The sequence below is a fragment of the Lissotriton helveticus genome, chromosome 3_1, assembly GCF_964261635.1.
Source record: "Lissotriton helveticus chromosome 3_1, aLisHel1.1, whole genome shotgun sequence".
Lineage (NCBI taxonomy): Eukaryota > Metazoa > Chordata > Amphibia > Caudata > Salamandridae > Lissotriton > Lissotriton helveticus.
Window position 1 is genome coordinate 542,403,076 of NC_136061.1, and position 17,372 is coordinate 542,420,447.

The 17,372-nt window shown below is 45.5% G+C and overlaps 1 protein-coding gene across 1 annotated transcript in view; it reads right to left on the reverse strand.

Annotated features, from left to right (window-relative positions):
• Positions 1 to 17,372, reverse strand: part of PGAP1 (post-GPI attachment to proteins inositol deacylase 1) — an 896,430-nt gene that overhangs the window by 613,750 nt on the left and 265,308 nt on the right. The window contains exon 10 of the mRNA XM_078680427.1: positions 9,204 to 9,287. Coding sequence (XP_078536553.1) covers positions 9,204 to 9,287 — 84 coding nt within the window. The remainder of the gene's footprint in view (positions 1 to 9,203; positions 9,288 to 17,372) is intronic.

Genomic DNA, 17,372 nt, shown 5'->3' on the forward strand with positions numbered 1-17,372 from the left:
TTGAGTTGAGGTCGCTCTAAGAGTGTACCAAATCCCAACATGCAGTACAGTCCTTCAGGGCACCAGCCATTCTCTGACTGGAGAGGTTGGCAACAGGGTTATGGCCTACTGAGTTCAGTGTTACTACCACATTTAAAATATCTTCCAATCACAGCTGGCAAAGACACAAAGCCCGCTAGCTGCTCCGACAGTGGAATAAGAAACCCAGCTCAGTCCAATGTTAGGTGCTTAAATGTTTGCCGTAGTTCCATTCCGTGTAGTCTGCCCCAACCAAGAAGTACTTGCTTTGAGGGTCTATTTGCATATGGGGTGGAGTAAAGAGCATCCCAAGTCTCATGCAGATCATATCGCCCGGCATATAACGAGTAGCATGTGGAGAACGACTGGCCCATCCAGCTCTGCTTCAGTCTCACACCCTCCTATAATCTGATGAGTGTGCTGTATAAAAGCAATGTGGACTCCTCTGCATCCGAGATATACATGGATTTAATGTCGTTTGAAGGCATTATTCAGGCCTTTTACATATCATGTTATAAAGGTGTGCTTCTGTTTCTGCATCATATCTCGAAAGGGATGGTGCAAACAATAGCGGTGGTGCATGTGACCTCCTCAGGACATCGGTGACCTGGTGTACATCTCATTGACCTCCCCCAATGCTGGTTCTTGATACACCCTCTCAATGAACTGTGAATACTGTCACCCTTGGGTGGAAGACAGCTGTCTTCTGCCTATCAACAAATACATTATGTATGAGGGGGGGAGTAACTCGCACTTCAAAGGCATCCCTGCCAAGCACTAACACTAGAATCAGCTATCATGCCCCCACGCCCCTTCAATTTTCAAACCTTAGTGCTATCAACCTCCCCTAGGCGAGTCTCTTTCAGCAGCATGTTACAGCATCAGTCTCATTTTAGTCTATCTGCTGCCCTGGGGGTGAGTTCCAACAAGTCGCCATTGCGCTTCTTTAGCACAGCTTTGTCAGAGTTCGATCCATCTGTCCCAACATCAGTCACGTGGTTTGGGTGAATGTTTCACCAGGGATCTGCTTATCACCTCTATGGCCATTTAGGTCATGGAAGTTGTCTCTGGGGCAAGAGATCAGGTTCCCAACCGTGTTGATCTGCTCAGCTCGATGCCTGGAAGTCATCCAAACTTGAAGTCTCTATTTCAACCTTTTGACGTTTTTGCTTACTGATATCCTGGTGCAAAAAACATCTGATCTTTTATTCTGTTCCCCATTATAGTTTTGCATCAGGAAACATATCCTAATTTATTTTTCTTCTGGAGTATGTTTTCAGTCTACCCGAATGCCAATCTGTGACAACAGAACAGATGTCATCATAATAATAAAAAGGACTTTTACCATCATTGTCCAGGTTTGGACACCAGAACTTCTTCACTATGTACTAGATGGAAGGTGCCATAACCTTAGGAAAATTCAATCTCTGTAATCTGTTACCCACAGAATAGATAACATTCTCCTGCTCAACCATTGCTTACATTAGGCAACAGCAGAGTTCAACTATAATAAGAAAGGGACTCCAGTGATGATGGTTGTGGTAAAGGGAATTCCATCACTATGACTAAACCTCAACTGAACAAAGCCACCCTGGTGAAATAAGGCTCACAAAGTTCCATTTTAGGATATAGTCATAGTGACAAAAGAACTTTACCACGAAAATTACTAGATTTTCATGGGAAAGTTATACTTGACAGAAGGAAAGGAAACGAGGGAGACCGCAAATTAAAAACAGAAGAAAACTGTAAAGACACAAAGGTGAGAAGAGGGCACAAAAGTGAAGAAAGACATTGGGCAACAGAACCCTCAAGCGGAAGTGGGCATGAACGAGGTGGACAGAAGAAAGAAACATACCCCAAAAAAGTAAGAAACATAGGAAGAAGAAAAGAAAGGGGTTTAAATGGCAAACTACTTGGAAAGAGGAAGAAGCAAAATAACAGACTAAAAGAAGAAGAGGGAGAGGCACAAAGGGAGACCATTCTTTAAGAAAAAGAAAAATAGAAGCAGAAACAACGAAATTATTTTTCACCAAGAAGGGATCAATTAATTTGGTGAAAGCCGTTCTTGATGAAGAATTCATCCTAAAAAGGTCTGACAAACAATATTTATCAGAACCAGTTTGCAGGTTGGTTTTTCGATATAAACACATATAACTCTGGGAGAGATAAGACTTTTGACAGGCGAACCCTTAAAAGAAGGCTTGGCATATCTCGGCGCAAGCCCTCAGAATCACCAGAGTGAAGAGACATGTTTCCTGCACCTCATTGGTACATGATACCGTTACTTTGCCCCAAAATGATGACTTACTAAATGTCATGATTCAATGGCAGACTGTGGCCACCACACCAAAAATGAGAAATGGTCTGGAACCTGGCTGTGCAATTACATCTAAGATTGTCAAGGAAGGTAAAGCCCGCAGGTAGGCCTTCAAATACAGTTTCTGGAATGCTCCTCTATTAAGAGATGAAATCAAATCAGAACACATCCTAAAGTACTCGGACAAAGATGTCATGTGACCCGATGATTTCATTCTTCTTAAGGTTTTTGACAAACAATACATCTAACCTACACAGAAGGAATGTTTTTCTACCTCTTTGGATGTTGACCAGCTTAGTACTGCACCCAGATAACAAGCACATATATGTATCTCCTAACTCTCTCTTTAGATTCAACATCTCTCATGGGAACAAACTCGCACTACATAAACAGCAGGCAATTGTCAGACTGCAGCAATGGTTGCTCACAGCAAGAACGCATTTGGATTTTGCAAAATAGACTGCCCTGAAGTGAGGATGAGAAAAACAACTAAGAACTAAAGTAAAGATACAGAGCAGGGTCCAGCAAAATGAAGACGTTGAGTGGTAAAAAAAATAGTGTTGAGTCCAAAACAATTGGTAGAAGGTGGAGAATACTTGAATGGGATGCTTTGCTACAGGGCAGAGGAAAACAAACAAGATACTTACCTTCGATAGCGCTTTTTCTGGTGGCTTCAGTATCTGCCTGTGGATTAGTCACCTTTTGAATTACCCCTTGCGCAGCATTCCAAGGAAACTTTTTTTTTCATAGCTCTGCCACGTCAACGAGGACATTACAATAGCACGGCACAGCTCGCGACTCTGGCGACGTCATCGGAGCCAGAAGAAGACCTCGTCAGCATGCTGACGTCAGTTCCACCCATTTTTTTTCCATGCCTTCGAGGCGAACGGGTGAACTGACAACATTTCACAAATGTACACAGTATGCAAAATATGCACATACTATTCAAGAAGAAAGGAAACTGGAACTTCTAAAACATAGGCATTTCCTAGTGACAAGCATCATATCATTTCCAATGACAATGAATGCAAGAATGTCATACCACATAATTATTTTCGGTATAAGTAGGTAGACAACTGGGAGGTGGGTGAATAAGTGAGGAACCCACAGGCAGATACCGTATCCACCAGAAAAAGCATTCATCGAAAGTAAGTAACTTGTTCTTCTTATGAATACATCTGCCTGTGGATTCCTTACCTTTTGAATTGAATCCCCAAGCAGTCCCGCTCCCGGAGGAGGGTGTCCACCTACCTATACCAAAAGATCCTGCAGCACAGAACGTGCAAAATGGCCATCCCTCCTCACCTCCCAATCTAAGCAGTAATGCTTCGCAAAAGTGTGGAGGAAGGCCCAAGTAGCCGCCTTGGTGGAATGAGCTTGAATACCTACAGGAGGCACCTTCTTGGCCAAGGCACAGCAGATCGTGATGATCCACCTGGGCAGAGTTCGCTTGTGGACAGCCTTGCCCTTCATCTTTTCCACATATCCAATGAAGAGTTAGTCGTCCAGCCTAAAGTCTTTAGACCTGTCCAGGTAGAAGCTGACCGCCCTCTTAGGGTCCAAGCGGTGAAGTCTCTCCTCCTCCTTAGAAGAGAGAGGATGTAAAGTGGTAAGAGTGATATATTGCCTTAGGTGGGAAGAAGTGACCACCTTAGGCGGGAAAGCAGCTCTGGTCCTAAGAACCAGCTTATCTGCATGAATAGATGTGAAAGGAGGCTTAGAACTATGAGCCTTTAACTCACTAACCCTCCTAGCAGGGGTAATTGCATTTAGAAAAATTGTCTTTAAACACAGGAGCCTCAACGGACAACTATGAAGAGGTTCAAAGGGGAACCCCATCAGAAAAGTAAGAACTACATTTTAATTCCACTGTGGCATGATAAATGCAGTGGGAGGAAACCTGTTAGTGAGACCCTTAATGAATCTCATGACTATAGGAGACTTAAACAATGAGGGTTGGTCTGGTAAGCAAAGAAAAGCTGACAAGGCAGACAAGTAGCCTTTAACAGTTGCTACAGCACAACCCTGTTAAACCAAGGTAAGAGTGAAGACCTGCAAAGGATCAATTAATCTCTCTCCGCACCATTTAACAAACTAGGCCCACCATCCATAATAGACAGATTTGGAAGAGTGTCTTCTGGCCAATAATATAACATCCACCACATCCGGTGGGAGAGAGAAAGAACTCAGGTTGCCTCGTTCAATCAACAGGCATGAAGGTGCAGACTCCTGCCCCTGTGATTGCGAGAGGAGGTCTAACCTGAGAGGGAGACGGAGCAGAGGGTGCGATGAGAGGTGAAGGTCTCTGTACCACACCCTTCTTGGCCAATCTGGGGCGATCAATATGACTTGGGCCCGGTCTTGGCGAATCTTCCTCAGAACAGGAGGAATCAAGGGTATGGGAGGGAAGCGTAAAGAAGCTGTGAGCCCCAATCTAACTGAAACGCGTCCCACAGCACTTCCCGCATCAGATACTGGAGACTGGAGAACGACGGGCAGTGAGCGCTCTCGTGGGTGGCAAACAGGTACATCCGAGAAAATCCCCACATCCTGAAAATGTGATGGACTACCGCCAGATGAAGATTGTCCAGACTGTGATCATGTGATCGTCCAGACTGAGACTGTCCGCATGCACATATAGCTCCCCGGCCAGGCGATCTGCAATTATACAAATCTGATGTCCCTGCGCCCAGGACCAGAGTCGCAGAGCCTCTCTACAGAGACGATGTGACCCTACTCCTCTCTGTTGATGTAGCACATCGCGGTAGTGTTGTCTGTCAGAACCAGAACTGACTGACTGCGAAGAGAGGGAAGAAAGGCCTTGAGAGCCAAATGTATCGTCCGTAATTCCAGAAGATTGATGTGAAGCTATCTCTCCTCTGGAGACCAAAGACCCTTGATCTCCAGATATCCCAGATGAGCACCTCACTCCAGAATAGAGGCATCCGTTATCACTGTGGCCACTGAAGAAGGAGGTTGAACCGGCTTCACTTAAGACAGGTTGTCTGAAACACTCCACCATAACAGCTCCACTGCAGTGTCTCTGGATATTCTGACCCCCATCCCTGAGATCCCCATTGTGTTGAAACCACTTCCTACGGAGGAACCACTGTAGTGCTCTCATGTGCCAGCGTGCATGGTTGATCAACAGTATGCAGGAAGCAAACATACCGAGCAGACATAGAACCTTCAGGACTGGAACCGCTGCTCCATCTTGAAACATTGGAATCATAGCTTGGATGTCTAGAATCCTCTGAGGAGGCGGGAAAGCGCAACTCACTGTAGTGTCCAGTACTGTTCCTATGAACAGTTTGCACTGAGAGGGCACCAGGTGATATTTGGACACATTTATTGAAAAGCCCAAGTCGAACAACAGCAGAGTTGTTACTTGCAGATGATGAAGAAAAATCTCTGGCGACTTTGCCTTTAGCAGCCAGTCGTCTAGCTAGAGGAAAACAGGGAACCCCGACCTCTGAGATGTGCCGCAACCACCGCCATCACCTATGTGAAGACCTGTGGGGTGGATGTAAGATCAAACGTAAGGACGGCAACCTGATAATGTTGAGATCTCACGGTAAAAAGGAGATACTTCGAATGCAACTTCAGGATGGGAATGTGAAAATACGTATACTGTACATCGATCGACCCCATCCAGTCTTCCTGCTGCAGCACCAGAAGAACCTGAGCTAGGGTCAACATCATTTCTCCTGTTCGAGGGAAAAATTCAAGATCCTGAGGTCTAGGATCAGCCTCAATCACCCGTTCTTTTTGGGGATCAGGAAGTACCAGGAGTATCATCCCTGACACCTTTCCTGTTCCAGAACAATCTCTATCGCACCTTTCTGTAACAAGGACAGGACCTCTTGTTGCAGGAGCAACAGATGATCCTCCGGACACCAGTCCTGGTGAGGAGGGAAAGGAGGGGGAAACTCCCAGAAAGGAAGGGTGTACCCATTTTCTACAAGATTTAAAACCGAAAGATCTGACATAACAGATTTCCATTTTGTAGAAAGTGGGATACCCGACCTCTAACAGGTCCAACATGCTCCAAGATGGGGGATCTAGAGCTGCTTCCCTGCTGAGCCAGTTGGGGGGACAGGAGAGGAAGAGGAGGAAGAGACTTGTTGGCGAGCAGCTCCCTGCAGACGACCTCTACCCTTCCCTCTGTATACTCTGTACAGCGGGTTCGCCTGTTGTAGCTGCTGCACGAGGGCCCAAAAAGGAGCCACCCTTACAAAACCCCAAAATCTTCGGTACCCACAGCCGCTAGGCTGAGATTGCAAACCTAGAGAACTAGCAGTAGCTCTGCTGTCTTCAAAGCGTTGTAGCGCTGAGAGTCCGCCTTGGTCCCAAAAAGTCTGGAGCCATCAAAAGGAACATCCAACAGCATGGCCTGAACATCAGGAGAGAACCCCATCCTCTCAGCCAGATGTGCCTCCTAGTAGCCACCGCGGAACCCATCACCATGGCAACGGAGTCAGCCGTGTCAAGCCGAGACTGAATCACCGGACAGGCCACCTTCTGAGTGTCCACCAGCAACTCAGCAAAGTGGCTCCGAACATCCTTGGGGAGTTTAGGAATCACGTCCTTGGCTGAGTTCATCAACACATGGATGTAACCTCCCAGCAGGCTTGTAGCATTAGTCGACTTTAAGGCCATACTGGCTGATGAAAATACTTTCTTTGCCGACTGTTCCAGATTCTTTGAGTCCCTATCCCCAGGAGTGGGCAGGAAGGAACCTAAAGACTGCTATGATGAACATGAAACCTGAACCACCAAACGTTCCGGTGAAGGGTTCGTTGACAAAAAAGCAGGATCCCCAGGCGCAACTTAGTATCACTTGCTACTGATCTGGAAACAGCTGGGGTAGACATAGGCTTTTGCCACACTTCCAGAAGTTCTGTCAAGGCTTCACTGAACGGAAGTAAAGGTGCCATCAATGATGAAGGGTAGTGAAGTGCCTCTGTAAATATGTTCGACTTGACCTCTGCTGTGGGCAACTGTAAATCCAGAAGTTTAGAAGCCTTCCTTATAACAGAATGGTAGGAAGAAACATCCTGAGAAGGAAGAGCTTTGGGAGAAGATAGTTCCAACTCTGGTGATGTATCTAGCCCTCTGGGTTTTTGAAGCCCTTCAAAATTCTGCACGGGATTCAGTATCTATCCCTCCTCTGCATCTTCCTGTTGCTCCTGGAATTCCTCCTCTTCCTGAAGCCTCTGAGTCTCCCTTCTTGAACGCATCTTAGGTATCGGCGTTGGCGGCACCAGACGCGGCGCCAATGACCTCGGAGCCAGCATCAATGGAGGCCCTTCAGGAGCGGCTGGCAATGCCACACGAAGTCGGGATGGCGACGGAGGCTAGTCCATCCTTCCTTCCTGGGACTGGATCAGCGTCGAGAACCTGGGCATCGGGAGAGGCCAAGACTGAGTCATTGGCATGAAAGGCATAAATGGTGCCTGGGCATCATGATGGGGAATGCCCATATTAAAGGAAAGTAGTCCCATGGGCCACCAGGTGCACCGGATTGGTAAACCGCACTGGCAAACATGCCATACATTGCGTTTAAAAAATACGAAGGATCCGCACCTGGAGCCGGAATAGGTGGGTACTGATCTGGAACCGCCGGATCTGGAACAGGCTGAGGCCTTAAGGCTGGCTCTGGCTGCGGCGCCAGAGACTCCGGACCCGGAGTGGCCGGAGGTGAAAGAGTCGCTTCCCTGGATGCTGGATGGGCCCTCGGAGCTGGAGAACGCGCCAGAGTCACCTATGGTGAAGGAGAAGGCGAGATGTTATCCGCCCTGTGCGCATGACCGGGGACTCTGATTTCAGTGACTTGCCTTTAGAAGAGCGACGCCTGGACCCATGATGCCGCTTCTTCTTATGGTTCTTGGACAACCACGGGGTGTGTGGAGTCGGCGACTTTGACCTCGACTTTGTCCTCTTCCGACTTCTCTTCTTCGTCGCCCAAGAAATGAACAACTTCGCTTCCCTCTCTTTGAGGGCCTTCGGGTTCATCCGATGACACGAAGAGCATCCCTCAGCATGGTGGTTAGACGACAGGCACCAAAGGCAATCTTTGCAGGGGTCCGTGATGGACATATGACCCCCACATTCCCTGCAGGGTTTAAATCCAGGCTTTTTCTGAGCAGCCATCATACAGATACAGATTTCAGATGTTACTGTAACAATGTAAACCACAAAGAAATGGAGAGTCGTAGAAAAACCGTTACGTATCAACTGCGCAGAAAAAAGAGAACGGACGTCAGCACGCCGGCGAAGTCTTCTTATGGCTCCGATGATGTCACGCGGAGTTGCGAGCGGAGCCATGCCATTGAGACATCCTCATCGACATGGGAGAGCTATGGAAAAAAAGTTTCAGTGGAATGCTGCGCAAGGGGCAATTCAAAAGGTGAGAAATCCACAGGCAGATGTGTCCATCAGAAATAACAGTACAGAACCACTCAGCTAGAGAATACTGCATTCCACTGTGGAAAAAACAGGAAAAAGGCAATGCTCATATTAAAAATTATTTTGCATCATCACTCATTTTGCCTTCTACAGTGATGACAGATATTTACATAATAACAATAGAAGATTGATTTTGAGTAAATTGTGCAAATTATTTTAAATGCATTTAGTTATGTGGACACATCCTGAAATGTCATCTGGGTTAAACATAAATTAAAATGCTGTTAAGGAATATGATCAGTAGTGCTCTCGTTGCTCATAAACTTTCAGCTCTGCCCTCGTACATTTATGTTAAAGGTGGATGTTAAACATTGTTGAATATACATTCAACAAGAATCATGGCCTGCTTTTTCACCACAAACTAAAAATAATGAATCTAAACAAAAAGACTTATACTCACCAATAAGTTATTTCGGCAATGGAAGTGACTGTTGGTTTCTCGGTGGTTTACAAGAGGAAACGTGAAAAAGGTTTCATTGGACTCCTATAAGGGAAAAAGAAGCTTAAATATTCAAACACAAGCAAATGTTTACAAATGTTACATCAACTACTTTCAGCCAAACAGTTCAAATTAACTTTGAATGATTAAACAAGTTGCCAATTTCTTCCCAAAAACAGTCTTAATTTATAACTGTCCTATTATTAATACTCAATATTGCAGTTTTGCTTTGTAGGAAACTGGTTTTTTTTGCAGTCGCCTGCCAGCATTACATGTGATATAGCTAGGTAACCCCTATGGCAGGCCTTACAGCCTTAAGGCAGGGTGCACTATACACATGTGTGGGCATATCTGCGGGAGTGGATGTATCCCTGTGGTATCTAAGCTCACCTTCAGATATTACGAGTGGGCAGGGATGATATAACAAGGACATGGCTGGACATTGGTCATTACGAGTCCCCAGCTACATGATGGCTTCACTGTACCTCAAGGAGTTTGGTCCCAAACACCTCGTCCCAATACACCCACACTGATACCAGTGCGAAATGTATTAAGAAATGCACCCAGAGAGCATCTTAGAGGTGCTACCTGACAATCTACCGACTACTAGTGCATTGATTGAATTGTCTTGACCAGCCCGCCACCATAGGCACGTTTCTGACCTCCTGAGGTGACAGCCTTCTATCTCAGAGGTCAGGTACAAAGCCGGCTGCTCAACATGGTGGTGTTCACACCTCCTCCAAGCAGGATGGGCATCCCAGGGTGGCCCTGCTGCCTTTATTATGCGACCCTGGGCCTCTCCAGATAGTGCAGATGCCCAACCACCGTGTTCTGAGTCCACTTTTTGGCTGCAAAACAGGCGGGAAAATTAGTAAGGTTAGGAGATAAGCCCACATTCTGTCAGCACCACCCCTAGGGTGAGCCAGCTGATGTGGTCCCCAGTTTTCAAATTCCTCTATGTTGTTTTGGACGTAATTAGTAATTTAAGGGTCAGCGTTATGCCCACTTCCCATTGGCTACTACCTGCCACTCCCCGTAAATGCACCTAACTAGAGTTTAGGTGGCAGGCCAGAAGCCAAGAACTCGGATTCGATGGATCAACAGAAGGACGACGAAGAAGAGTCACTGCCTCGCATGAACTGCAGCACAACTTTGGCGTAAAACCCTGCAGTCCTCAAGCATCTCTCTACAGTTGCGACAGAGTGACTCATCCTGTGAATTGGAGAACTACCAAAGACTTGGGTAGCATGTCAGCACTTGCAAAATCACAGACAGTCTGCCTTGGAGTAGAGGAACTACTCCCCTGCATTCCGCAGGCACTAATACGCAAAGTCCGGTCCATCGCCTGCAGTTCCCCGGCCTGATCGACACCGTAGACGACCAGGAGAAGGTACTCATGTTCTGGAAGGACATATCTGTCTCCTCACCAAGTGTGAAGACACCAGGACCAACCGGAGCCGTGCAGCACCAAACCCCGGGGATACCGGAAGTACTGCACCAAACACCAACAGTGAGAGTCCAGTCCGGATTCTCACCAGACAATCTATCGAGCTATCGATGGATGACAGCATCACTGAGACCCACTTCAGGAGTGGCCCAGCTGCTTTGATTTTGCCCCTGCCAGCTGTTTGTCCCTAACCGCGAGGTGCCTCTTTGCGCACCCAGCCCAGTAGACGTAACCACTCTGCACCCGAGCCACCTGGCCCGTGTCCCAGCAAACCAGCTGTGCCCCCTTGTTCCACAACTCCTTGCGCCCTATGCTCCCATTTGGGAGACCCTTGGACCTGTCCACAACTCCCCCTGTACAGCCCACCTTCACCGTAGTGCACCAGGTTCCAGCCTCACCAGCACCCTTCTCCAGGTAGAACCCGTGCCATTCTCGAATAACTGCTGGCAGTACTTTGGACCTTAGCCCACTAAAACTCTGAACCCCGAAGGTAAACTCCTGAAACAGACTGTGCCTAAATGTATTCATCTTTGACTTTTACTCCCATAGGATTTTATTGTGCGTAAAAGCACACAGATTTGAGCATTTTACTTACCTGTGAATATTGATATCAAAAACAGTACTTACCTTTGAACGAAGTTCTTGATTTTAAAACCTATATAAAAAGAAGCACTATTTTTCTAATTTGGTCTCTGATTTATTCTTTGAGTGTGTGTCTCATTTATTGCCTTATGAGTACAACAAATGCTTTGCACTACCCTGTGAGAAGCTTAATTGCTCGCCCATACTACCACAAAAGAGGGCGTTAGTAGTATCTACTTTTGCCTCTGTAAACCAATTGGGGACCCACTGGACTCTCTGCATAGTGTTCTTCGTTTTAGTACGCTATTTAAATAGACAGCTTCCTACATGCTTCCTCTTCTCCTTTAGACTACAGATAGTTGTTCTAAAATAAAGTAGTTATCCAGAACTGTTCACAAGCATAATGCATTCCACCTTTTCAAATTACACAACCTCAAATGTAAGCCCCACCTTCCCAAAAACAACTGTAGTTCAAAAACTGGAATACTGTTCCTACTCCTAGCATTCCAGCCAACAGACATGTATAACAGAGTGTAGCCAATGCCAGTTTAAGACACATTTTATCAATGACTGCTGGACTGCTCCTGGCGAACTCTCTCTACTGGGTTTTAACGGGCTCTTTTGATCTATAAAATGGCAAGAAGTGCTTAACTGTGAGAGAGGAACTGAAAGAAATTACTAAACAAAGATTTTGAAACACAGCCCATTCATTCTGACAGCGATCCCAGTTATCAGCTGACATGATCACATTTTCTACCAAGCCACTAAAATTCACTCTTTTGTCCCTATTTGAGTATTGCAGTTGAGGATCATTTTGCAAAAGTCTGAGCGCAAACGCCGAGATGACAAAAGGTATACTAATTAAGCACATACAATTGTACTGCCATCCATCTGGGCTATGTTGCTATTACACATTAATGACATTTTGGATGGTCACAAGGGCATTTAATTTTCGGTAGCTTGTTCTCAGATTGTAATCATGCTCGCCCTGATGGTTAGATTGTGTTGCAAATACAGGCAGGTAAGTTTCCATAACAACTCATACAAAAAGAGGAACCAGAGCTGAAAGTGACCATCGGGATTACAGCCAGCATTGAGGTCTGGAGAAAACTATCACCACTATGTATAAGAAGGTGAACTGAGGCAAGGCATACACCACTTAATCTAAGAGAACCGCAACAGAGCTGCTTGGAGCTTTCCCAAGAAACCACTTAAATCACCCAATGGTGACGTATAACTTCCTGCTGCTCGTGTTAGTAAAGACATCAAAAGGCAGGAAAAAATCCTGAGTTGTTCTGAGAGAAGTCACACATTCCTGGGAAGGCCAAGTCTGGCAATTCTGTACATCTTTTTTCAGACTAAAATAAATTAAAATAAATATTGCTAGGTTCACCAAGACGCCCAACTTTATCTGCACTGTATGGAACCAAGATTGCTTTTTTCCTCCATGAAATATGGGATTGTTTTTCAAGAAGAGGTGAGTTTAAAGGTGACTGTACCTCCTGGTGTATGCTGGCAACAAAGCTAATAGCTGTGCCAGCTTCAAGGATCAAAGCTTTCCCAGAGCAAGGGGTGACGATTTTAGGAATCAACTTGTCTCAGTCAGGAATCTGTTAGTGGGACTTCTGTTGAAGATTTTTCTCAACTGAAGAAGCCTTCCCAGACCTAATGGCTAAAGTATTGTTGATAACCTCCCTCCTTCAAAGGGGAGGGCCGAGGAATACCTTTGCTCTTTTGGACAGCGCTTTTGGTTTGTATGGTTTGCCTTCACAGCCCAGCTGACGCCAGACAATTATGTGAGAACACCAACATGTGTGTGCCTACTACATGTTGAGAGCCAGGGGTACTTGTTTGAATGGGCATAACTTGTGTGCCTTCACACAAAAAAGTGCAGGCTCTCCACAAAGATGTCATCGTTTTGTTTATTTATCCAGCTGCCTGAGGTTGAACTTTCAAGGGCACACACATTCTAGAAGCTTAGATGGGAGGATGGCAGTCATTAACCAACATCGATTTTTAGTTCTGGCTTGACATTGCAACAGCGTAACCTATATCAATATTATTCTACAGTTCTTTCCACTGTCAGTCTAGCTACTTGTAATATTTAACATTACCATACAACGTTATTTTAAAGCCAGACCTATTGGCATTTCCAATGCATGGGGGAATAGTTCTGGCTGTCTAATAATTTCTGGCATATTTGATAACAAAAGCATCGCCCTAGAACAGAAAATGCAGGATAATGTGTGTAAGAGAGGTAGTTAGAATGTAGTAGCTTGTTTAAGATAGGATTGACTATCCTTACCAGCGGCATAGCAGGAATTTCCATTAACTGCTCTTGCTTAGACAATTTTGCCCATATGAAGTCTCCGTATTCGATCAGAAAAAACAGCCATATCTGTATCTACATCTAAAGGGGCACTATGAAAACTGTCTCTATATCCTTCTTGTTTTCCTGCTGCAAAGGGCTTGGTAGAGACCTGAAGATGCCATTTTCTGATATAACTTTGAGAGAGAGTGAGACTTAAGTCTACTCTAGATGGTCTACTTTACCTGATGAAGAACTTGCTTGTGGCAGCTGCTTGCATGAGTACAGTCTCGTGTTTACAGGGAACTGCTAGCCACTGGACGATTCCCAGGTGTCTGGAAATACTTAACGCCTTCTGTGTACTCGAACAAATTGTGAGGGAAGAGCTGGTCTGTTATGTACTGCTGGGCGGGAGTGCTTTTCTGCAACTGAGTTAAGGTAATGGGAGAAGGGAGAGTGTTGTTAACTAAGACCAGGAGAGGCAGAAGTACTATGACCTCTCGTAAGGGTCACTTGAAGAAAACTAATTTACATTTGCAGAACTTCCCTCCTGTTCTGTTGCACTAAAGCTACCTACTTGTTTAATCTGGGGTAAAGCAGAAGAGCAAAGGTGGCACCTTGCCAGATAGCCACCCATCTGTGTCCTGCATTTGAAAATGTGTTGATGGATGTCGTTTTCAAGCTAATGACATTCAGTCCTTGACAAACACAGCTCTCAGGTGGGTCCTACTGAAGGTTTTGAGGGCACAAATATGTTTCTGAAAGCAAACATAGAAGATCTAACTGATAAGAAGCAACATCTCCGAGTTGGCTGATGCACTTGCAGTTCTGCCTTAATTCTGACTAAGCAAGTGTTTCAGCTGTTTTCAGATGGAATTTTACTGCCTATATATTTCCTTTTTGTTTAACATTTTAACCCATTATCCAGTTCTCTCATTTTGTATATTTAAATGTACATGGTTAAACTTTGTGTGCTCATTGCTAAATCTTAATATCCTATTATATAGATGCATGGATGGTTATCATACACAAGATCTACACACGTTATCTATAAGGCTTCCGTTGTCACTGTGATCAGCTACCCAAGGTGAGCCAGAAATCAATCAATGAAACAGGCTGAACTCTTCCTGTCCATATGTTTGGTACTGTGAGACGTCAGTCAAAGCTCAAGATTCCTCTAGCGCCCACATCTTGAGAGGGGCATCTTCTACAATCATCAACAGTTCTTATAAAGGAATTAAAGGACACTGGTCTGTCCCTAGAGGACTCGGCAGTCCAGGTAAAGAAAGTAATGTAATGAAACTCAGCAAGTCCCTCGAGTATCGTTATAGTTGCCATGATTTTGACAAGTATCTGTGAGGTCAATTCGATATGCTGTTTACCAGAATTAGTAATGTGATCCCCCAATCAGAATTCCAAAACACTTTCTATAGATTGTTGTTCGGAAAACAGGGCGCTCCCAGAAGTAACATTAACCCTCAACAATAACCAGTGTGGTGGCAGTTAGTGTGAAACCATAGTGGAACTGAGTGGAGTGGTCCTGCAGCCCCAACAAGATGATCAATGATTTAGTTCTGAATATTCACTGATGAGCTAGAGAACCATCAGCCAGGCTTGCCCCCTCTGGCACAATTTAGCATAAATTACCCTGGCCGAAACCCTGTATGCTTCATGATGACTTAAAGGCAAGCCATAGTGAGAAGCCTTTTAGTTGAATGACTTGTAAATGTATCCACTTCTTTGCTATTTAAATATGCCTGATGTCACACCCACATGTCTGATGTCACACCCACCAGCAGCTCTGCTAAGAGTATCACTTTTTCAGAGTGCACCACAAATGGAAATTGTCCTTTAGCACCCGTAAACATCAATGCTAATATTGTGAGCAACTTTATTTCTAGTCTTCATCTTGCCATTTAACCTTGGGGAGAGAAGTTGGCCTAACGGCTAGGGCGCTCGACCTCGGACCTGGGGATCTGGGTTCGAGTCTCGGTAACGACGCCAAAAACCTCCTGTGATTCTGGGCAAATCACTTAATCTCCCCGTGCCTAAATTGAATGTGTGTCCTCATGTAACGTAACTGGTGCTATGTAAAGCGCTCGGATACCTGAGTCTAGTTCGCGCTATATAAAACTCTGCAAAAAAAAACAAACCTGGGCACCAATCTATGCAACCCTATGATCAGTTGCCGTATCACCTAATGTCTTAATGTCTAGCATTCCACTTGCAACTGCACTCTAAACTCCAATAAACCAGTGCTGTTGCAGACCCTGAATCCTAGCCACCAAATAATCTATGCCCTGATAAACCATATCACCAAGCACTCTGTGATAGGAGCTCCTTTGCTTTCATGCACATTGTGCTTCCCTGTTATTGGAGTGTAGGGTGATGTTATCAATGCTATAATGCTCCCTTATGACGCAGTGGGTGGCAGGGGGGTGTCAGCAACGCTCGACGTGGCATCTACAAAGCAGCGCAGGCAACAACATGAGGTTCACCTCGACCCACTGTGGATTTACAAAACTGTCAGCTCAGTTCGTTGTGCACGTAATTTAACAGTTCCTGCCCAGATGGGCGTGGCTCTATGGCATTTTGGGATCTGTAGTGCCTCTAGGTATTCCCCATGTGGGTGCGCTGATTTTCGCCACATATTCAGTTTTGTAAATCCACAGTGGGTCGAGGTGAACCTCATGTTGTTGCCTGCGCTGCTTTGTAGATGCCACTTCGAGCGTTGCGGACACCCCCCTGCAGAGCGTCTGCATTCTCGTTCTTCCTGCTGACAACCATCTGGTATCAGCACAGACCCGCAGCAGTGGTGGGTCTCCTTCCGCGACCGGGAAAGCCGTTTCCAAATAAATTCGATGCAGGTACCCATTTGGAAGGAGGCCACACGAGACTCATGGCTTCTCACAATTTAATGACATCTTTGCACGCAGGTTTCCAACAGTGAAGCACATTTCTCAAAAATTGCCAGACGCGTTTCGGGTTGTGAAATTCCTTCCTCAGCGGCATATAAGTGGTCAGTCAGCTCAGTTCGTTGTGCACGTAATTTAACAGTTCCTGCCCAGATGGGCGTTGCTCTATGGCAGCGCAGGCAACAACATGAGGTTCACCTCGACCCACTGTGGATTTACAAAACTGAATATGTGGCGAAACCACCAGTTTCATTTTGCGGGATTAAGAACGCTGTGCAGAGCACCTCTCCTACAGCTATTTCTTTGGATTTTTCCAATACCGTCCCCCAGCACTACTCACCTGGGAGCCACTGTTGCATCCTGGGCAATGGAGTCCGCAGATGTTCTCGGACCCTACACATTATCACCTGAGGATCCTTTTGCTGAGGGGCGGAGCTGACATTCTCACCTATCCAGTGCGATGGGGTGCACTTTAAACTGCAGAGCGTGAGGACTTCCGTTTTCACCACCGCAGGCGCTGAAGAGGCCACACCGGCCGAAATGCATCCGCCATCAACTTGAAATAAAGGGCTTCGCCATTCAAATCCCCATCGAGGCTCCTGCTTCTTTCTTTGAGAGGAGGCGTTTACTTCATATATATATATATATATATATATATATATATATATATATATATATATATATATATATATATACACACACACACACACACAAACGGAACATATCTGGCAAGGATAAAAAACTTTAAAAGATCTGAAATTACCGCCATCCAAACCGAATGAAATAAATGGCAAAGTACTTGGGAACAAACCGCTGTAAACATATTGCTCCAAACTCATCCACTAAAGTATCCTTCCAGCCACTACCCTATGTAGACA